We start from the raw sequence: 13,996 nt of genomic DNA, 5'->3' as shown, positions 1-13,996 counted from the left end.
TTATTCCTGTTTTTTGTCGTCACTAATTTTATATTGTGGTCAGTTGGAAAATCGGATTTAATTTTGAAACTATTCATATATTTACATAGATTTTTCTAAACAGAAGGAGACGACATAACTTTCAGTAGTTGCGAAGGAATTAATTTCCTTGTGATGTAAACATTAGCATTTAAAAGTGGGATTCTTCAGTGTATCCAGTTGAGTGTAAATACTCCAGTTGAGTGATTTGATACTCACTATTATCCATCAAATGTTAACAGTATGAACAAGGTCTCTTACAGTGGGAAATTTTACATCACTTCTTTTTCTTTCTGCGCTTGAATTTTCTTTCTACTGCTAAAATTCTACAGATTTTTATCTGAATGTATTACACATTATATGTGAATGTTTTTTATTGGTCACTTACCATATTTCCCTACAACACAATGTATATATAAATTTTAAATTAAATTACATTAACTTTCCTTGACCATAATACTCCTAATGGTTAAGGTTTTTTCTGAATCATCATTATTTTTAGTTCATATTTGACCAGTGAAGTGCTTTGATTTTATTTTATTTAATTTTTTTAAATTTACATCCAAATTAGTTAGCATAGAGTGCAACAATGATTTCAGGAATAGATTCCTTAATGCCTCTTACCCATTTAGCCCATCCTCCCTCCCACAATCCCTCTAGTAACCCTCTGTTTGTTCTCCATATTTAAGTCTCTTATGTTTTGTCCCCCTCCCTACAATAAAGTGCTTTTAAAGGTTAATAATTATTAAACATAAGTTAACAGAGCTTTAAAAATTGATTTTTTCCTTCTTCTGATTAATTAATTAACCAACTAACTAATTAATTAATTGATGTATTTATTTTTCTGAGGCCAAAGTTTACCATTTCATCTCCTGAGAAGATTCTAAATATGCCTATTTGTGCAATGCTTTTATTTACATTTGTTTATTTATGTATTTATCTATTTAGTTAGTTAGTTTCAAGTGTTTATTTAACTTCTAGTTAGTTATATTGGTTTCCGGAGTAGAATATTATGCAATATTGGTTTCAGGAGTAGAGCCCAGTGATTCATCACTTACATATGGCACCCACTGCTCATCACAAGTGCCCTCCTTAATGCCACTCACCCATCTGGCCCATCCCCCACTAAGAAATTCATTTGTAGATCATGAATGAATTTTAATTATTTCTAGAAGGAGACAGGGTCAGCATCAGTTTATCCCCAGGTTTTGCTTTTCATATTGTAAACACTGAGGAATATTGTTCACATAAATAAGTAGATGGCCATTGGAATAAATTGTGTAGGTGACGTTGCTCATTTATTTGAAAGCTTTCCAAATTATATGCCACACATCACTTAGTGGTCTTATTTTTAACGATTTATCAGTGAACACTTTGCACGGGTCTTCTGTCAGTTCACTAGGAAACAGGTAATGTTAGGCTAACATTCAAAAGTGTTTGTTTGTTAGTCGGTAAATTCAGCTTCTCAACATTAATATCATTGTTTCAGGTTATCTCTAGCTCCTTTCAGGTTTTTGCCTTTGGGGCAATATATCGTTTAGCATTCACATGGAGACCGGTATCCCTTTCTGTTTTAAAGTGGAGAAAGGGCCTCTATGAAGGGGAGGTAGGGACTAGGAACCACGGGGGCCACCTAACTACGCTGGTTCTCAGGGAGTTCAGCTGTAGGCCCAGTGTACATGGAAGATAAAGGTCTGGAATTACCCGCTGAAAACTGGCTGCGGGCCTCCGTTCTCTAGTTTGAAGCTCCTACTCTGAGGTTGATACCCAGCACCGGAATTGCTATCTCTTAAGCTGTGTGGCCGGTTCATCGAACCCACATCGCTGAGGACATGGCTCTGCCTCCCAAGGATTCAGGAGAAGTCCCCTCTGAAGGTCCCCATATGTGAGTCAAAGGAGTTTTCTAACTTTAGGAAAATCCCATGGTCATTGGATTCAAACAGCTGGTGGCCGACGAGTGGTACGCACCAGAGTTCGATGAGACTCTTCATCCGTTTCTATGATTTGCTTTGTGACACCCTATTTTTATTCATAACTTTCTTTCTTTTAAAGGGCGTCCTTATTCTACATCAACTGAGGTGGGACAAAAACAGCACTGTACTTGGTTTGCGCTCTGTGCCCTGAAGCAGAAATGCCTTTAATTGTTCATTGCAAAATAAACAGATGTCTAGTGGAGAAGGTTATTAAAAATATTTTGTGCATTTTGGGAGAACTGGAGGTCAGGATGGCTTGACCTAGCATCTCACAGCAAACCCAAGTCAAGTAAGCCACCAAGGTAACATAGCCTATTCTTAGGGCAAAATTTTCTGGTTGGCTAATTTCTGGATATTATTAAAAGGGACAGTACATTTTGAAAATAGAATGATGGCCGTCCTCAGGCAGGAGAATTCTACTTTAAAACAGAAGATTTAATGTGCCAGATTCACATCATAAGGAAAGGCTGCCCAGTTAATAGGACAAATGCCTCCACATTGTAAAATAAACAGGATTTGAAATGCAGACAGTCTTATTTTGCAGTTACAAGTTATTTTAAAAATCTTTATAAAGACCTAATAATAAAAGAATAAAACGTTTAACAGCAAGCCCACAAGAACGCATTAGTCATAAGGTACATCTTAATTAAGGCCTCTCTTCTACTTAGTTCAACAGGTGGCCTAGGAAGGGGGTGGTCCCATGAGCTCTAGCAGCCAGGAGCCCGGGACCTCACTCTGGGAGACAGCCAGGGCAAAGGTACTACATCCAGGAAAGAACTTTCACATAAGACTTCAGTCTCAGAGCTAAGTAAATAAGGATCTGTTTGTTTGTTTTCTTCTTAGACCTTTTTCTTATGAACTCCCTTTTCCTCTAGAGTTTCCTGAAATGTAAAACCTGTACATCTTCTAAAAAATGCAACATATTTAAGTACAATTAATTAGCAAAAATCTACCAAAGAAAACTGTTTATCTGTTGTTTTTAGAAAAGATAAAATTTCCCTTCTGGGTTAGGTCTGACAACATTAGGTGTTTCTATGGTATTCTTTCTGAAGTTGCTACAAGATAGAAAAATCTAAATCACAATGAGAGTACCTTTCGAACTTCTTAATCCTAAAACGCGTTAACAAGAAGGCTGTGAAGCATAGGATCTAGAACTGCTATATTTTGTCACGAAGTGGAACCAGGGAAATTAGTGCCCCCCGCCATTGGGCTGCTAGGTTAGGTGGAAACAATGAAATTAAGGGTACTGTCTGTATTCCTGTGGCTGAAAATCCAAAGGCATGAGGCAGTAGTATCATGTGCCGTGGGAGGTACGGCCCTTGGAGCCGTGTGGGCCCTGGCAGCACGGCAGACGTCACCTTCCCACCTGTCTCCCGGCCGTGCCAGTGTATTAATCAGGGGAACGTGGAAATGTACAGGTACCTTGAAATGTATGAGGAAAATGGGACTAGGAGGGAGGAGAATGGCAAGAAAGAGGGCAGGGCAAGGAGGGGGGAAGGACGGGAGGAAGAGGGTGACTCGGTCCATTTGGGCTGCGGTAACTGAATACCGCGTCCTGGGTGGCTTCTCAGCAGTGGAAGTTTACTTCTCACAGATTGGGAAGCTGAACGTCCGCGATGAGGCTGCCTGCAGGGTCAGGTTCAGCCTGGTGTGGGCGTGCTTCCTGATTCATGGGGGGCTGTCTTCCACCGGGAACCTCACCTGGGTGGCGGAAGGGGAGGGCGCTCTGGCAGGCCTCTTTCCTAAGGGCACTGATCCCATTGGTGAGGGCTCCCCTCCTTCGGACCCAGTCACTTCCCAAAGGCCTACCTGCTAATACCATGACCTTGGGTTAGTTTCAACCCAAGGTTTTGGGGAGGACACAGACATTCAGTGCATCGTAGTGTGGGAAACTGAGGCTGTCCACAAAGGATCAGCACCTTTCCCAGCCTTCTCCATGTACGTGTGTTTGTACAAGAGGAAGGGGTGCCACTCTTGATCTCTTGGTTGTGGGTTACAGTATTGGGTGCAGAGATCACTTAAAAAAAATTTTTTTTAAAGAGGAAAAAATGGGAAGTGTAAAAGAAGAAAGGCACTTATCTGGGGAAGGGTATTTAGTGGGTCACTAGGAATTCATAACCACGTGAACGTGTTAGTTGAATAAACGTCTTCGTATTGCTCCTTCTTCTCATGTCCCTTTTGTCTGGTCTCAGCAGAGTATATTTTATTATTTTGAGGTTTCGGTCTTGGGGGAAAGTTCAGAACTAACAGGCATAAATATTCGTGGAAGAGAGGCAAGCAGAGACGCAGTACTCTCTTACTTTCCTGCCAGGAACCAGCTGACCTTTCTCTGGCGCAAAGTGGCCTGGTGAGATCCAGAATTAAACTTTCTCTCTACAATGACCTGTTCAGACGGCAAATAGATCCATCATCTGGTTCTGGGCCCTGCGAAGGACACCCCCCCCTCCCCGCCACCCCCCCACCCCGCCCACGACTGCGCGGTGCGCCATTTACACCGACTCCGGCCCTTCAGCAGGTGGCGCTGTTCGCTCTATTCCCGCCTCTTGGCGTTCCCTTCCTTTCTAGAGCAAGGTCCCCTTCCTTTTTTTCAGTCCATATGTAACGGCTGCCTCTTTTACATCGTCGCTTGGGAGGTACTCTCCCAGTGATCTTAGCACTGAGGAGGAGAAGCAAATTAGCAACATGGAACAACTCACGTTTTCACGTTTGATCTTTAAAGCCTTCATCTCCTGATCTAATTAATTGCCCCACCTAAGGGCAAGCCAGTGAGCCTCAGAAATCGTATTGTTCACTCATCCCTGTCTTCCCCTATCCTCCACCCTACTTATCGTCCCTCCTTAGGCAGCCTTCCCTTCTCTTCATTCACCCCTGCCCAAGGCTTCAAAATACTATTAAAAGTATCTCTAAACCAAATTTCTCTCTAATTAACTTCTTTAGGTGTTTATAAAAGTGAAGTTTTCTTCCCATCCTTAATCACGGATGGAGTAGCAGGAATTTTCCCAGGCTGCCATCCCACGTCCCTCATTGAGTAGCTATGTAATCTGGGCCTAAAAACCCCTTGTAAAATGGGATTGGTGGACCAAGAGACTTTGAGGCGTCTTCTAGCTCTCATACTCTGGGATTATAAAGCGGTTTGCCACTGCCTTAAATAATAGTTGTACTGTGATACCAGATGATTGTTTCTGATATTTTCTTTGAGCAGGAAAAGTTGTTAAGTAGCACAAAGAGTCAGTGGAGGCAGTTGATCTAGGGAGAGAGGGTATTTGGGGTCTACCCACGTCTACCACACTAGACAACACTCATGACAGATATTCTCATGTATTTCTGTGGTGCAGCAGATACCAAATAGGCGTTTAGGCATAAATTCTAGAACTTTCTTAGTGTGCTTATTTATTTAAAAATGGAAATCAGAATTGAGCTGTCTCCCTGGTTTATTTGATATTCTTCTGACAATAGACATTTGTTGTATTGTTAGACTTCATTCTGTTGGATGAGATCACTTTTTTACCTTATGAAAACACTAAATGATCATTGTAAAGAACCGTCAACCCATACAGAAAGAAATGGAAAGAGGAATTCTCCTCCCTCCCCATCCTGTCATTAGAGATAACCCGTATTATTTTCTCTCTTGTTTATTCCTTCAGATGTTTTCTATGGATGTACACAAATACCTGTATATGTATTATCACTTCTGTTTTATCACTAAATATTGATGAATATTTTTGCGGCACATATTAATCCTACTGGAGAATTATGCATGTAAACTACATGAGAGAGCAAATGAAGACACTGTAGGGTTAAGGAGCAAGATCGATAACAAACAGAAAGCACTCCATTGCTGATCAAATAGCTGATAGCGATTCCTAACAGGTAGAGGTTCTAGAAAGAATTGAGCACGGAGGATCGTGTGTTTGGAGGAGTCCTTTCTAGGGGAGTGTGCTGGGGTCATGGTGGGAGGTGACCACCAGTGATTTCTCCACTTCTGTACGTGCTTACAACTCAGAGGTAGAGCCTCTTCTTCTTCCTGTAATGGTGACAGTCTCTTACAGGCTAATGGTGATGCTGTTACAGTTCTGGTGTATGCCTGGCAATTTCAGGTTTTGCTTTCTTGGAAGACGATCCTCATGTGAAGAAGGCTGACCGCCTTGCGGAAGAGAAAGGCCTGACAGATGCCTCTAGAGGATGAGACCCTCAGGAGGGAGATCGGTCCAGCCCCTCGCCATTGCAGCACTCCAGCTGAACCACCAGCCATGTGGTGCAAGTCATCTTGGGTCCTCTAGCCCAAGTCAAGCTGCCCCAGCCGACACTCCATGAAGGAAAGACAAGCTGTCACTGTCATGTTCTGTCCAGATGGCAGAATGGTGAGCAAGAAAATGGTTGATGCTCTTTTAAGCTGCTACAGTTTGGGGTAGTGTGTTATGCACAATAAATAACAGAAATTGATGTCTGAAAGTTGGGTGCTGGCACAACAAAAATCTAAACAAAAATCTAAAAACAAAAAATCGAAAACACGAGGCATCAGCTTTGGGACAAGGCATTGGGTAGAGATTGCGGAGGTGATGAAGGATGAAGGAACTCTCTGTCTCTCTCTCTTTTTTTTTTTTTAAATTAACTTCGTCTTTAACATTTTTATTTTGAAACAATTTTAGACTTACAGAAAAGTTGCAGAAACGATAGAGTTCGTGTACCAGAGTGCTGCCCTAATAATAATAAATTACCCAAAGCAGGAAATTAACATAAACTACAGACCTTAAGTGAACTTCACCAGCTTTTCTGGTGATGTTCTTTTTCCATTTCAGAATCCAACCTAGGATCCTGCATTTGCATTTAGTTGATATCATCTCCTTAGTCTGGGAAGGAGGATCTTAGTGGAGGCTCTGAGAGTGGTGAGTAAATTGTATTAGAGGCTGGAGAAACGGTGCTATATGGTGGCAAAATATTTGGTAGTCCTTGTGTGCAGTAAAACAGAAGATGAAAAATGTACCTAATGAACTTGTAAATCTGGCAACAGGGATTTTCATGCTGAGTGTTCAAAGTATCATTTGGCTTTTAGTGATGTGTGATGGTGTTACGAGAGAGATGTGTTAAAAAAGGAACTATTCAGTTTTCAAGCAGAATGTAGAGGAAATACACAGGGCCTAGGAGATTCTCTTGAGTCAGCAATAGCCTCAAAGTAAGAAATGGCCTCAGGGGGCCTGTTAAATGTGGCCTCCAGGTAATGATCCAATCAAGACTCTTATGTTAAGGCCTGTCAACATTTTAAGATGTTGTCTCATAGACCCTCTCAGCTAGTCAGAAGGGCTTCTAAGAAGAATCTTCAGAGGAGTCCAACAGCAGCTTCCTTGACAAGGCCCAAAGCAGGCAGAAGTTTGTTTTTGGAAGAATTATAGATGTGGCTTTGTGGGCACAGTTGTTGTGGGCAAGGAGTAGACTCCAATAAGAGTCCTAGAAAACCCACAACATTTTAATGACAATTATATTGATAAAACCACCACCGGCCTAAACAAAGAAGAGACAGTTTAAATGTAAAAAAGAGCCACTGGGCTCCCCAAGTTTCTATGGATAGGACACAGGCTGAGAGAAGCCGTCCCACTGTAAAGGACAGGCCGTGTCTTATGGAAAAGGAAGCCTCAGAGGTCACAGCCTGCCCCTGAGCGCAGGGAGCCCAGAACGGTGGTCCGGGAGGCTCCCGGGGAGAAGAACCAGACCCTGCTGGAGGTGTGGGTCCCCAGAGTGAGGCTGCCAGTGCTAGGCTGGCTTTGGGGACTGCTATGGATGGCGGTTGCTTCGTGCCTGCCCTGTTGCCAGCCTCAGACACGAGTTCGTGTCATGGTTACCCTACCCCATCTCAGCACTGTCCGCTGTGAATAGAACTGGTCCTTTTAGCTCACAGGTCTCCAGAGAAGCGGAGCAGCATCCAAAATGCCTCATCCACACCTGGGCCTAGCGCGTGTCCTCAGAGCCGGCGCTACGCAGAATGACAATTTCCGGGGAGGGACGGGGCGGATTTTGCAGGTCAGCGTGTGGGGGTGTGTGCGGGTGTGAACTGTTATGTTGGGAGTGTGTCCCAATATGAATGCCCATAATTCCTCCTATTCCAGGTGGTCTCTTTGCTGTCCCCTGGCATCTGGGCTGGCCCTGTGGCCTGCTCTGGCCGCGAGCCATGAAAGTGACGTTCCGGGACTTCCGAACCCCCTGCTTTCGGAAGCCTTGTAGCTTCTGCTTTCTCTTTTGGGACCCAACCTGTAAAGAAGCATAAAGGAGCTGGGGTGGTGAAGCTGTCTTGGCCATTCCAGCCCCAGCCAGATGCACAGCTAAAGGCCCCCACGTCTGCCCCCTCCCCCACACTGTCTGCATGGGAAGGCAGAGGAACGGCCCAGCTGCGCCTTTCCAAATTGTAGAATTGTGAGAAAGTAAGGGGTGGTGGTTCTTTGAAGCCACTAAGCTCACGGTGGTTTGCAACGCGGCAATAGGTAAATAAAGCCGTTATCAAATATCAGGTTTTTTTCTACTGCTTTCACTTCACTCCACAGGCTGTGAAGAGGTTGTAACAGTGTCAGATAAAGAAGCCAGGTTTTCAAGGAGACTAAATTCCATAAAAGCTGGAGCTCATATGCCACCCACAGTCATTGCTCTGTCCACAGAGCTTAGCACAGAACTAGCACATAACAGACTCCCAAATATTGGTTGACTGGATAATTAAATGGATGAATGGAGATAAAAGATGCCATACCATGAAAAAGACAAAAAAAGATACTTTAAACAGAGTTTGTCTCATTTTATCTTTCAGAAAAATTTCTTTACCATTTATTTATTTTTAAGAGACAGAGACAAACAGGGGAGGGGAAGAGAGAGAGGGAGACACAGAACCCGAAGCAGGCTCCAGCCTCTGAGATGCCAGCGTAGAGCCCAATGCAGGGCTCGAACTCACGAACCGTGAGATCAAGACCCAGGCTGAAGCCAGATGCTTAACAGACTGAACCACTCAGAGGCCTCCACTTATTTTATCTTTCAAAAAGGTGCTCTTAGTTTTTCAAAAAATGTGATGCCTCAGAAGCCACAAGGATGCTCTTAAGGGAAGGACTGGTAGGAGTGAGGCACGGGGCACCCCTGAGTCCTTCTCCATGTCCCTCCTGTGCCTAGATGAAAGAAGGTCCCTCTGGAAAGCACCTGGCAAATGCCCCGATACCTGCCGGTACATACAAATTGTTACCTTTTTCTATTATTGGCAGAGCTGAAAAGCAGAATATGTGTTCCATAGGACTCCAGCTAGAGTTAGTACTAAAGGCAGAATATCCAATAGCCAGGGCCAGGATGGAGAGTAAAACAGTCAAAACGGATTGATCATGTTAGGGCTTTTCTTTCCCATCACTCTCTGGTCCGAGTCACAATTTCTGAATGCCACTTGGACACAGTGAGTGCCTGTTTCTGCTCTGTGGTTCTCTCAGGAATTCTCAGCCCCACCCTCATTTCTGTGAGAGTGAGAATTTCATCTAGCACACCTCTCTACTGCGATGTGAAAGGAGACCCATGTGCAAGAGCTCCAGGAGAGCCTATGGACAAGAATGGAAAATTCTTTTTTAGGATATGGTTACTTGTAGTGCCTTCTGGAGAACTGTCTTGGGTAAAATGCCTTTATTTAAAAGAACAGCAATATTTGTAATGAGGATAAATGAAATAAGGGGAGAAGACTTGGACCCTTGCAAAAATAGGGTGGTTTAAATTCAAAGCTATAATTATTATATTTTCTATTCTGTACTATTCAGAAAACCGTGGTAAAACAAATAAAAATAGAAAAGATTGCTTAAAAAATTAAAGCCATTGATTTAGATCTCTATTTGAAAGGTCACTGTGTGGGAGATGTTAAAGGCATTATAGCGATCAGTGTTCAACAAAAGACATTTTAGCAGTGGAATCTACAAAGAGCATATCAACTATTTATATCAGCCACATCAAGTTGCTGGTCATTTCATTTATCAAAGAAAATAAGAAAGCTATTTTCTTTGGACATTCTTTGGGTGTAGTAACAATATAGTTTTGGAATCAGCTGTTAGAAACTATAATTAAAGCTGGTTTATCGTGTTTACTAATTAGTCTACATAGTCAGTCTCCCTGAAGCTTTATATAATTCTCCCTTTGTTACAAGCTTCTGTTTCTCCCTAAGGCATTCTGAATCCAGACAGGTAAAGAACTGAAGTGCCTGGAAACCAATGTATTGTAACATCTGTACAGCCAAGCAGCTCTTTGCAATTGAAGTTGAAAAACAACATATAGATTTTAAGCTTTCTGTATATTATAAGCCAGGGTCAGCTATTTAGAGGTTTCAGCTCTACCACTTGGGTAAGGAGATCTCTTGGGTAGAAGGAAGACGTGAAGGAAAATAAAAATCGAAAACAAAATTTCCTTCAGGAGCCTATTTAATGAACACTGGGAAGGGGTGGAGGTTTTTATGCAGTGACTCCTAGTAACTACCTGATATTGCCGTCAGGCTGGCCAGATGTCAGCCAACAGCGGTGATCCTTTCATTCACCACTAGAGAGAAGTAGAGGGACCGCATGTGCAGAGAGGCAGCAAACAAACTCAGGTCCCATTTTCTTCCCTCTGCTAGTGGGAGTGCCGTGGGCCAGTCTTACATTCCAACACTTTGGTGCTGGTGGTGCACACTCTCTCTGCTCTGGAATAACTCTGTGCCATGGGAATGGAAAAGCATCCTCTCTCCTCAGGCCTAAGGGGGCAGGAATGAACCCATTTCCTTCCCAGGAAGTGGATTTCAGAACTTCGCAGAGGCTGTGCGACTAATCCTTACACAGGGTAGGCTCCAGGGGAGGGGCAAAGTAGGGCACGCTAACAGCAGGGACTCTGGAGACAAGACCAGCAACCAGAGAAAGAAAGGTGGGGCATTTTACCCCTTCCCAATCTATCTCCCTTCATTTACCGTCCTCCTCATTTTCCCTTTCCGCACAAACTGGTATTTGCTACTCAATGGGGGCACACACAGCTCAGTTTCTTACCCTGCAATCTTGTGAAACACCTAGAAATCAGGGACTCCTTATCATTGGTTATTTGTAAAATAAATCTCCGGCTCAACCTAGGTGGTGTGGACAGGATTTTCATTTTTGGAAACCAAACGGAGGCCTTTCTCCTACTCTTTCCAGATTACCACCCCACCCCCTTTCCTTTTCCACTTGTGGCCTCCACCTCCTGCAAGCTGACCAGGACCATGCATGAAAACAGCCTCCAATGAATATCCACACTGAAGCTTCAGCAGGTTGCTAACTCCTGCAGAGCTATCTTAAAAGGATGTTGTATATAAATGCAAAGTGTTATGGAGCCTCAGAGATCTGTAAGAACACTGTAAATATCCCTGGTTTAATTAGTAGTCCTGGAATTAGGTAATGGCCTGTGGCTTCTAAGCAAGCTCTCTTGGGGTTTCTAGTCTTAAAGGGGCTGCCTGCAACCGTGATGTGCAATCTTCTTTCTCCCACACCGAATAAATCCTTTTAGACCTTCCTAGGCACCTACTCACAATTACTGCAATACACATGCAAATTGGTTCCATTCTCCCAGATTTTTAAAAAGAAAGAAAAAAAAAAAAAAAGAAAAGAAAAACGATCCAGCGCCTCAGCCTAGGTTTCAACTCCGATACTTTGGACTCAACTGTCTGCTTGAGTTCTACTTCCCAGGGGAAGGAAAAGGAAGAAATTCCTAGATTCTTGTTGATGGGGTGCTCATTCTCTTCAAGCAGAAACCGGACAACTCACTTTGCAGCTGATCAGTGTCAGGGCAATGCGCTCCAGTTCTCAGAATTTCTGAACCAGCTCTCTCACGGGGACAGGTCAACCAATCGGGGCTGTAGGCAGACTTGACAGGTTTGTTCTGGGCTGACGGCCATTGACTAGGTTCTCGGACCAGATAAGTCACTCGGCTGAGTCTACAGTAGGTGGGGCGCGCTCACCAGCTCTGGGGTAGTGACTGGAAGTTTGTTGCAACACTGGTGAATTCAAGCAGCGGGCTGCTGCAGCAGATACCCTTTTGCCCTGTGAGCACAGCGCGGAAGGGTTCGCCCTAAGGGGCAGGGCGCTAGCGAGGGAGATGCCAGACCCCAGGGGCCCAGCCCGTTCTCCCACGGTTGGGAACGCGCAGTGTTGGCCGACCCGGAGCTCCGATCTCGGGTCTTGGCCCTTTAGCTTCCTGGGCAGGTAGCACGCGAAGGGTGGGACCGGCTCAGGAGCTCTCCCTCGGTGGTCTGCGAGAATCGGCGACCGCGGCCAGCGGTGCGGGGAGGCGGGGGCACATGCTTGAATGTGGGTGCTTGTGTAACCAGCTTCCCAGGCGCCAGCACCGACCGTGCTTGGGCCGGAGGCCCGTCTGAGCCTGCTCTTCCGCGGCGACCCGGAGGCTCGGGGTCCCGCTACCGGGACCAGGCAGGAGCACCCCGCGCGAAGGAGGCGAAGCACTTGCCTCCCAAGCCATCATAGGGGAGTGGGAATTTGGAAAGTTCCCCAACTAGGAACACACGTGACCTCCTCCTGAAAGTAGTTCCGACCGCGGCCCGCGTATCCCTCCACCTCCTTTTGAACCCTCCTAGGTCTCCTCGGCCCCGCCCACTCGCAGGGGCTGCCGCTTCCTACCGTCCCGTATTTCACACTCGGGCCCGGGCAGCCCCGGCCGCCAGGCTGCGCAGCCCGGCTGGGGCGAGCGCGGAAGCCGGCCCTCGGCGATCCATCCGGCCGGGTTTTCACAGCGGCCCGAAAGGGGCGGGGCGAGGCAGTCCCCGAGCCCCGAGCCCGTCGTGGAGAACCTAGCTGGAGCCCCGAGGGGAGGGATGCTCAGCCCTCCAGGGGGCAATGCGGGGGGCTGTGGGTTGGGTCCCCTCCTCCCGGGTCCTCTTTTGGTCCACGCGGGCAGTGGTCCTTGGGGACCTAGAAATTCGGGAGAGATGTGCTCCCACACAGCGCGCTCGATTGCCAGCTCTCGTTTTTAGGGTGAAGGAGCCGAGCTGCCGGGGAAGCGGGAGGTGGGGCGGTGAGAGGGAGCCGGATGAGGTGATACACACGGAGACACAATAGGGGGTTGTTCTTTGTGCTGAGACTGACACCTGGAGAACACGGGTGGGGGGCGGACAAGGAGGGAGGGTTTCTCGGCAAAGGCTGCTGCAGGCGGGTCGCCCCGAGCGACCGTGATCCGGCAGCGGTGCAAAAGGAGGATGAGGCTGCAAGGCCGAGCCGGGGAGGTCTGGGGGCGGTGGCAGGGGGGAGGGGTGCCCTCGCGGCAGGGGCCGTGCCTTCGTTTCCCTGTACCCCCACCAGCGCGGGTCACCTGGTCCTCCCCACCTGTGCACAGGTAACCTCAGGCCCCAGTCAGTGACACCCCTCCACGCACCCGGAGCTTCCACCTACGGCCGTCCCTGTCCCCGCCGGGTTTGTGGGCTCAGGCCGAGGCTCGGCTCATCTCCCCCTCCTCTACATCCACCGCCCGCTCCCTCTCCGCCCCCCCCCCCCCCCCCCCCCCAGCCCCGCGCTGCTGCAGAAGCAGCCGCGGCAAGTGCAGCTCCTGACGGGCGTCTCGCACAAGCCCGAGCGAGCCCTGGGCGCTCGCACTGGGCATGCTCAGTGGCGCCCGCAGGCCGGGGGCCCGGCGCTCGCCCCCGGAGCTGCCGCCCCTGCCCCGCCGCGTCCCTCCCTCCCCCGGCGCGGTCGCGCCCGCCTCCCGCCTCCCCTCGGGCTCCCAGGCGCCGGGCTCCCGGCGCGGCGGCGGAGGGGGCGGGCGGGCCGGCGGGCGGTGATGTGGCGGGACTCTTTGTGCACTGCGGCAGGATACGCGTCGGGGCGCCGAGCCGCGGCTGCGCTCCGCTCTCTCCTCTCGGAAGCTGCAGCCATGATGGAAGTTTGAGAGTTGAGCCGCTGTGAGGCGAGGCCGCGCTCAGGCGAGGGAGATGAGAGACGGCGGCGGCCGCGGCCCAGAGCCCCTCTCAGCGCCCGTGAGCAGCCGCGGGGGCAGCGCCC

The 13,996-nt window shown here is 47.3% G+C and overlaps 1 protein-coding gene across 1 annotated transcript; it reads right to left on the bottom strand.

Annotated features, from left to right (window-relative positions):
* Positions 1-7,778: 7,778 nt before the first annotated feature.
* Positions 7,779-12,971, bottom strand: KLLN (killin, p53 regulated DNA replication inhibitor; the record flags this gene model as incomplete). The annotated part of the gene is given in 3 exon segments (XM_058698260.1): positions 7,779-12,384; positions 12,386-12,606; positions 12,609-12,971. Coding segments are annotated over 3 exon segments (753 nt in total), but the record flags the coding sequence as incomplete, so codon positions are not given.
* Between the last annotated feature and the right edge of the window lie 1,025 nt (positions 12,972-13,996).

This window comes from Neofelis nebulosa, chromosome 13, assembly GCF_028018385.1.
Source record: "Neofelis nebulosa isolate mNeoNeb1 chromosome 13, mNeoNeb1.pri, whole genome shotgun sequence".
In the NCBI taxonomy this organism is placed as follows: Eukaryota; Metazoa; Chordata; class Mammalia; order Carnivora; family Felidae; genus Neofelis; species Neofelis nebulosa.
Note: the sequence above shows the minus strand (reverse complement) of the source record. Positions and strands in the feature narration are given on the sequence as shown.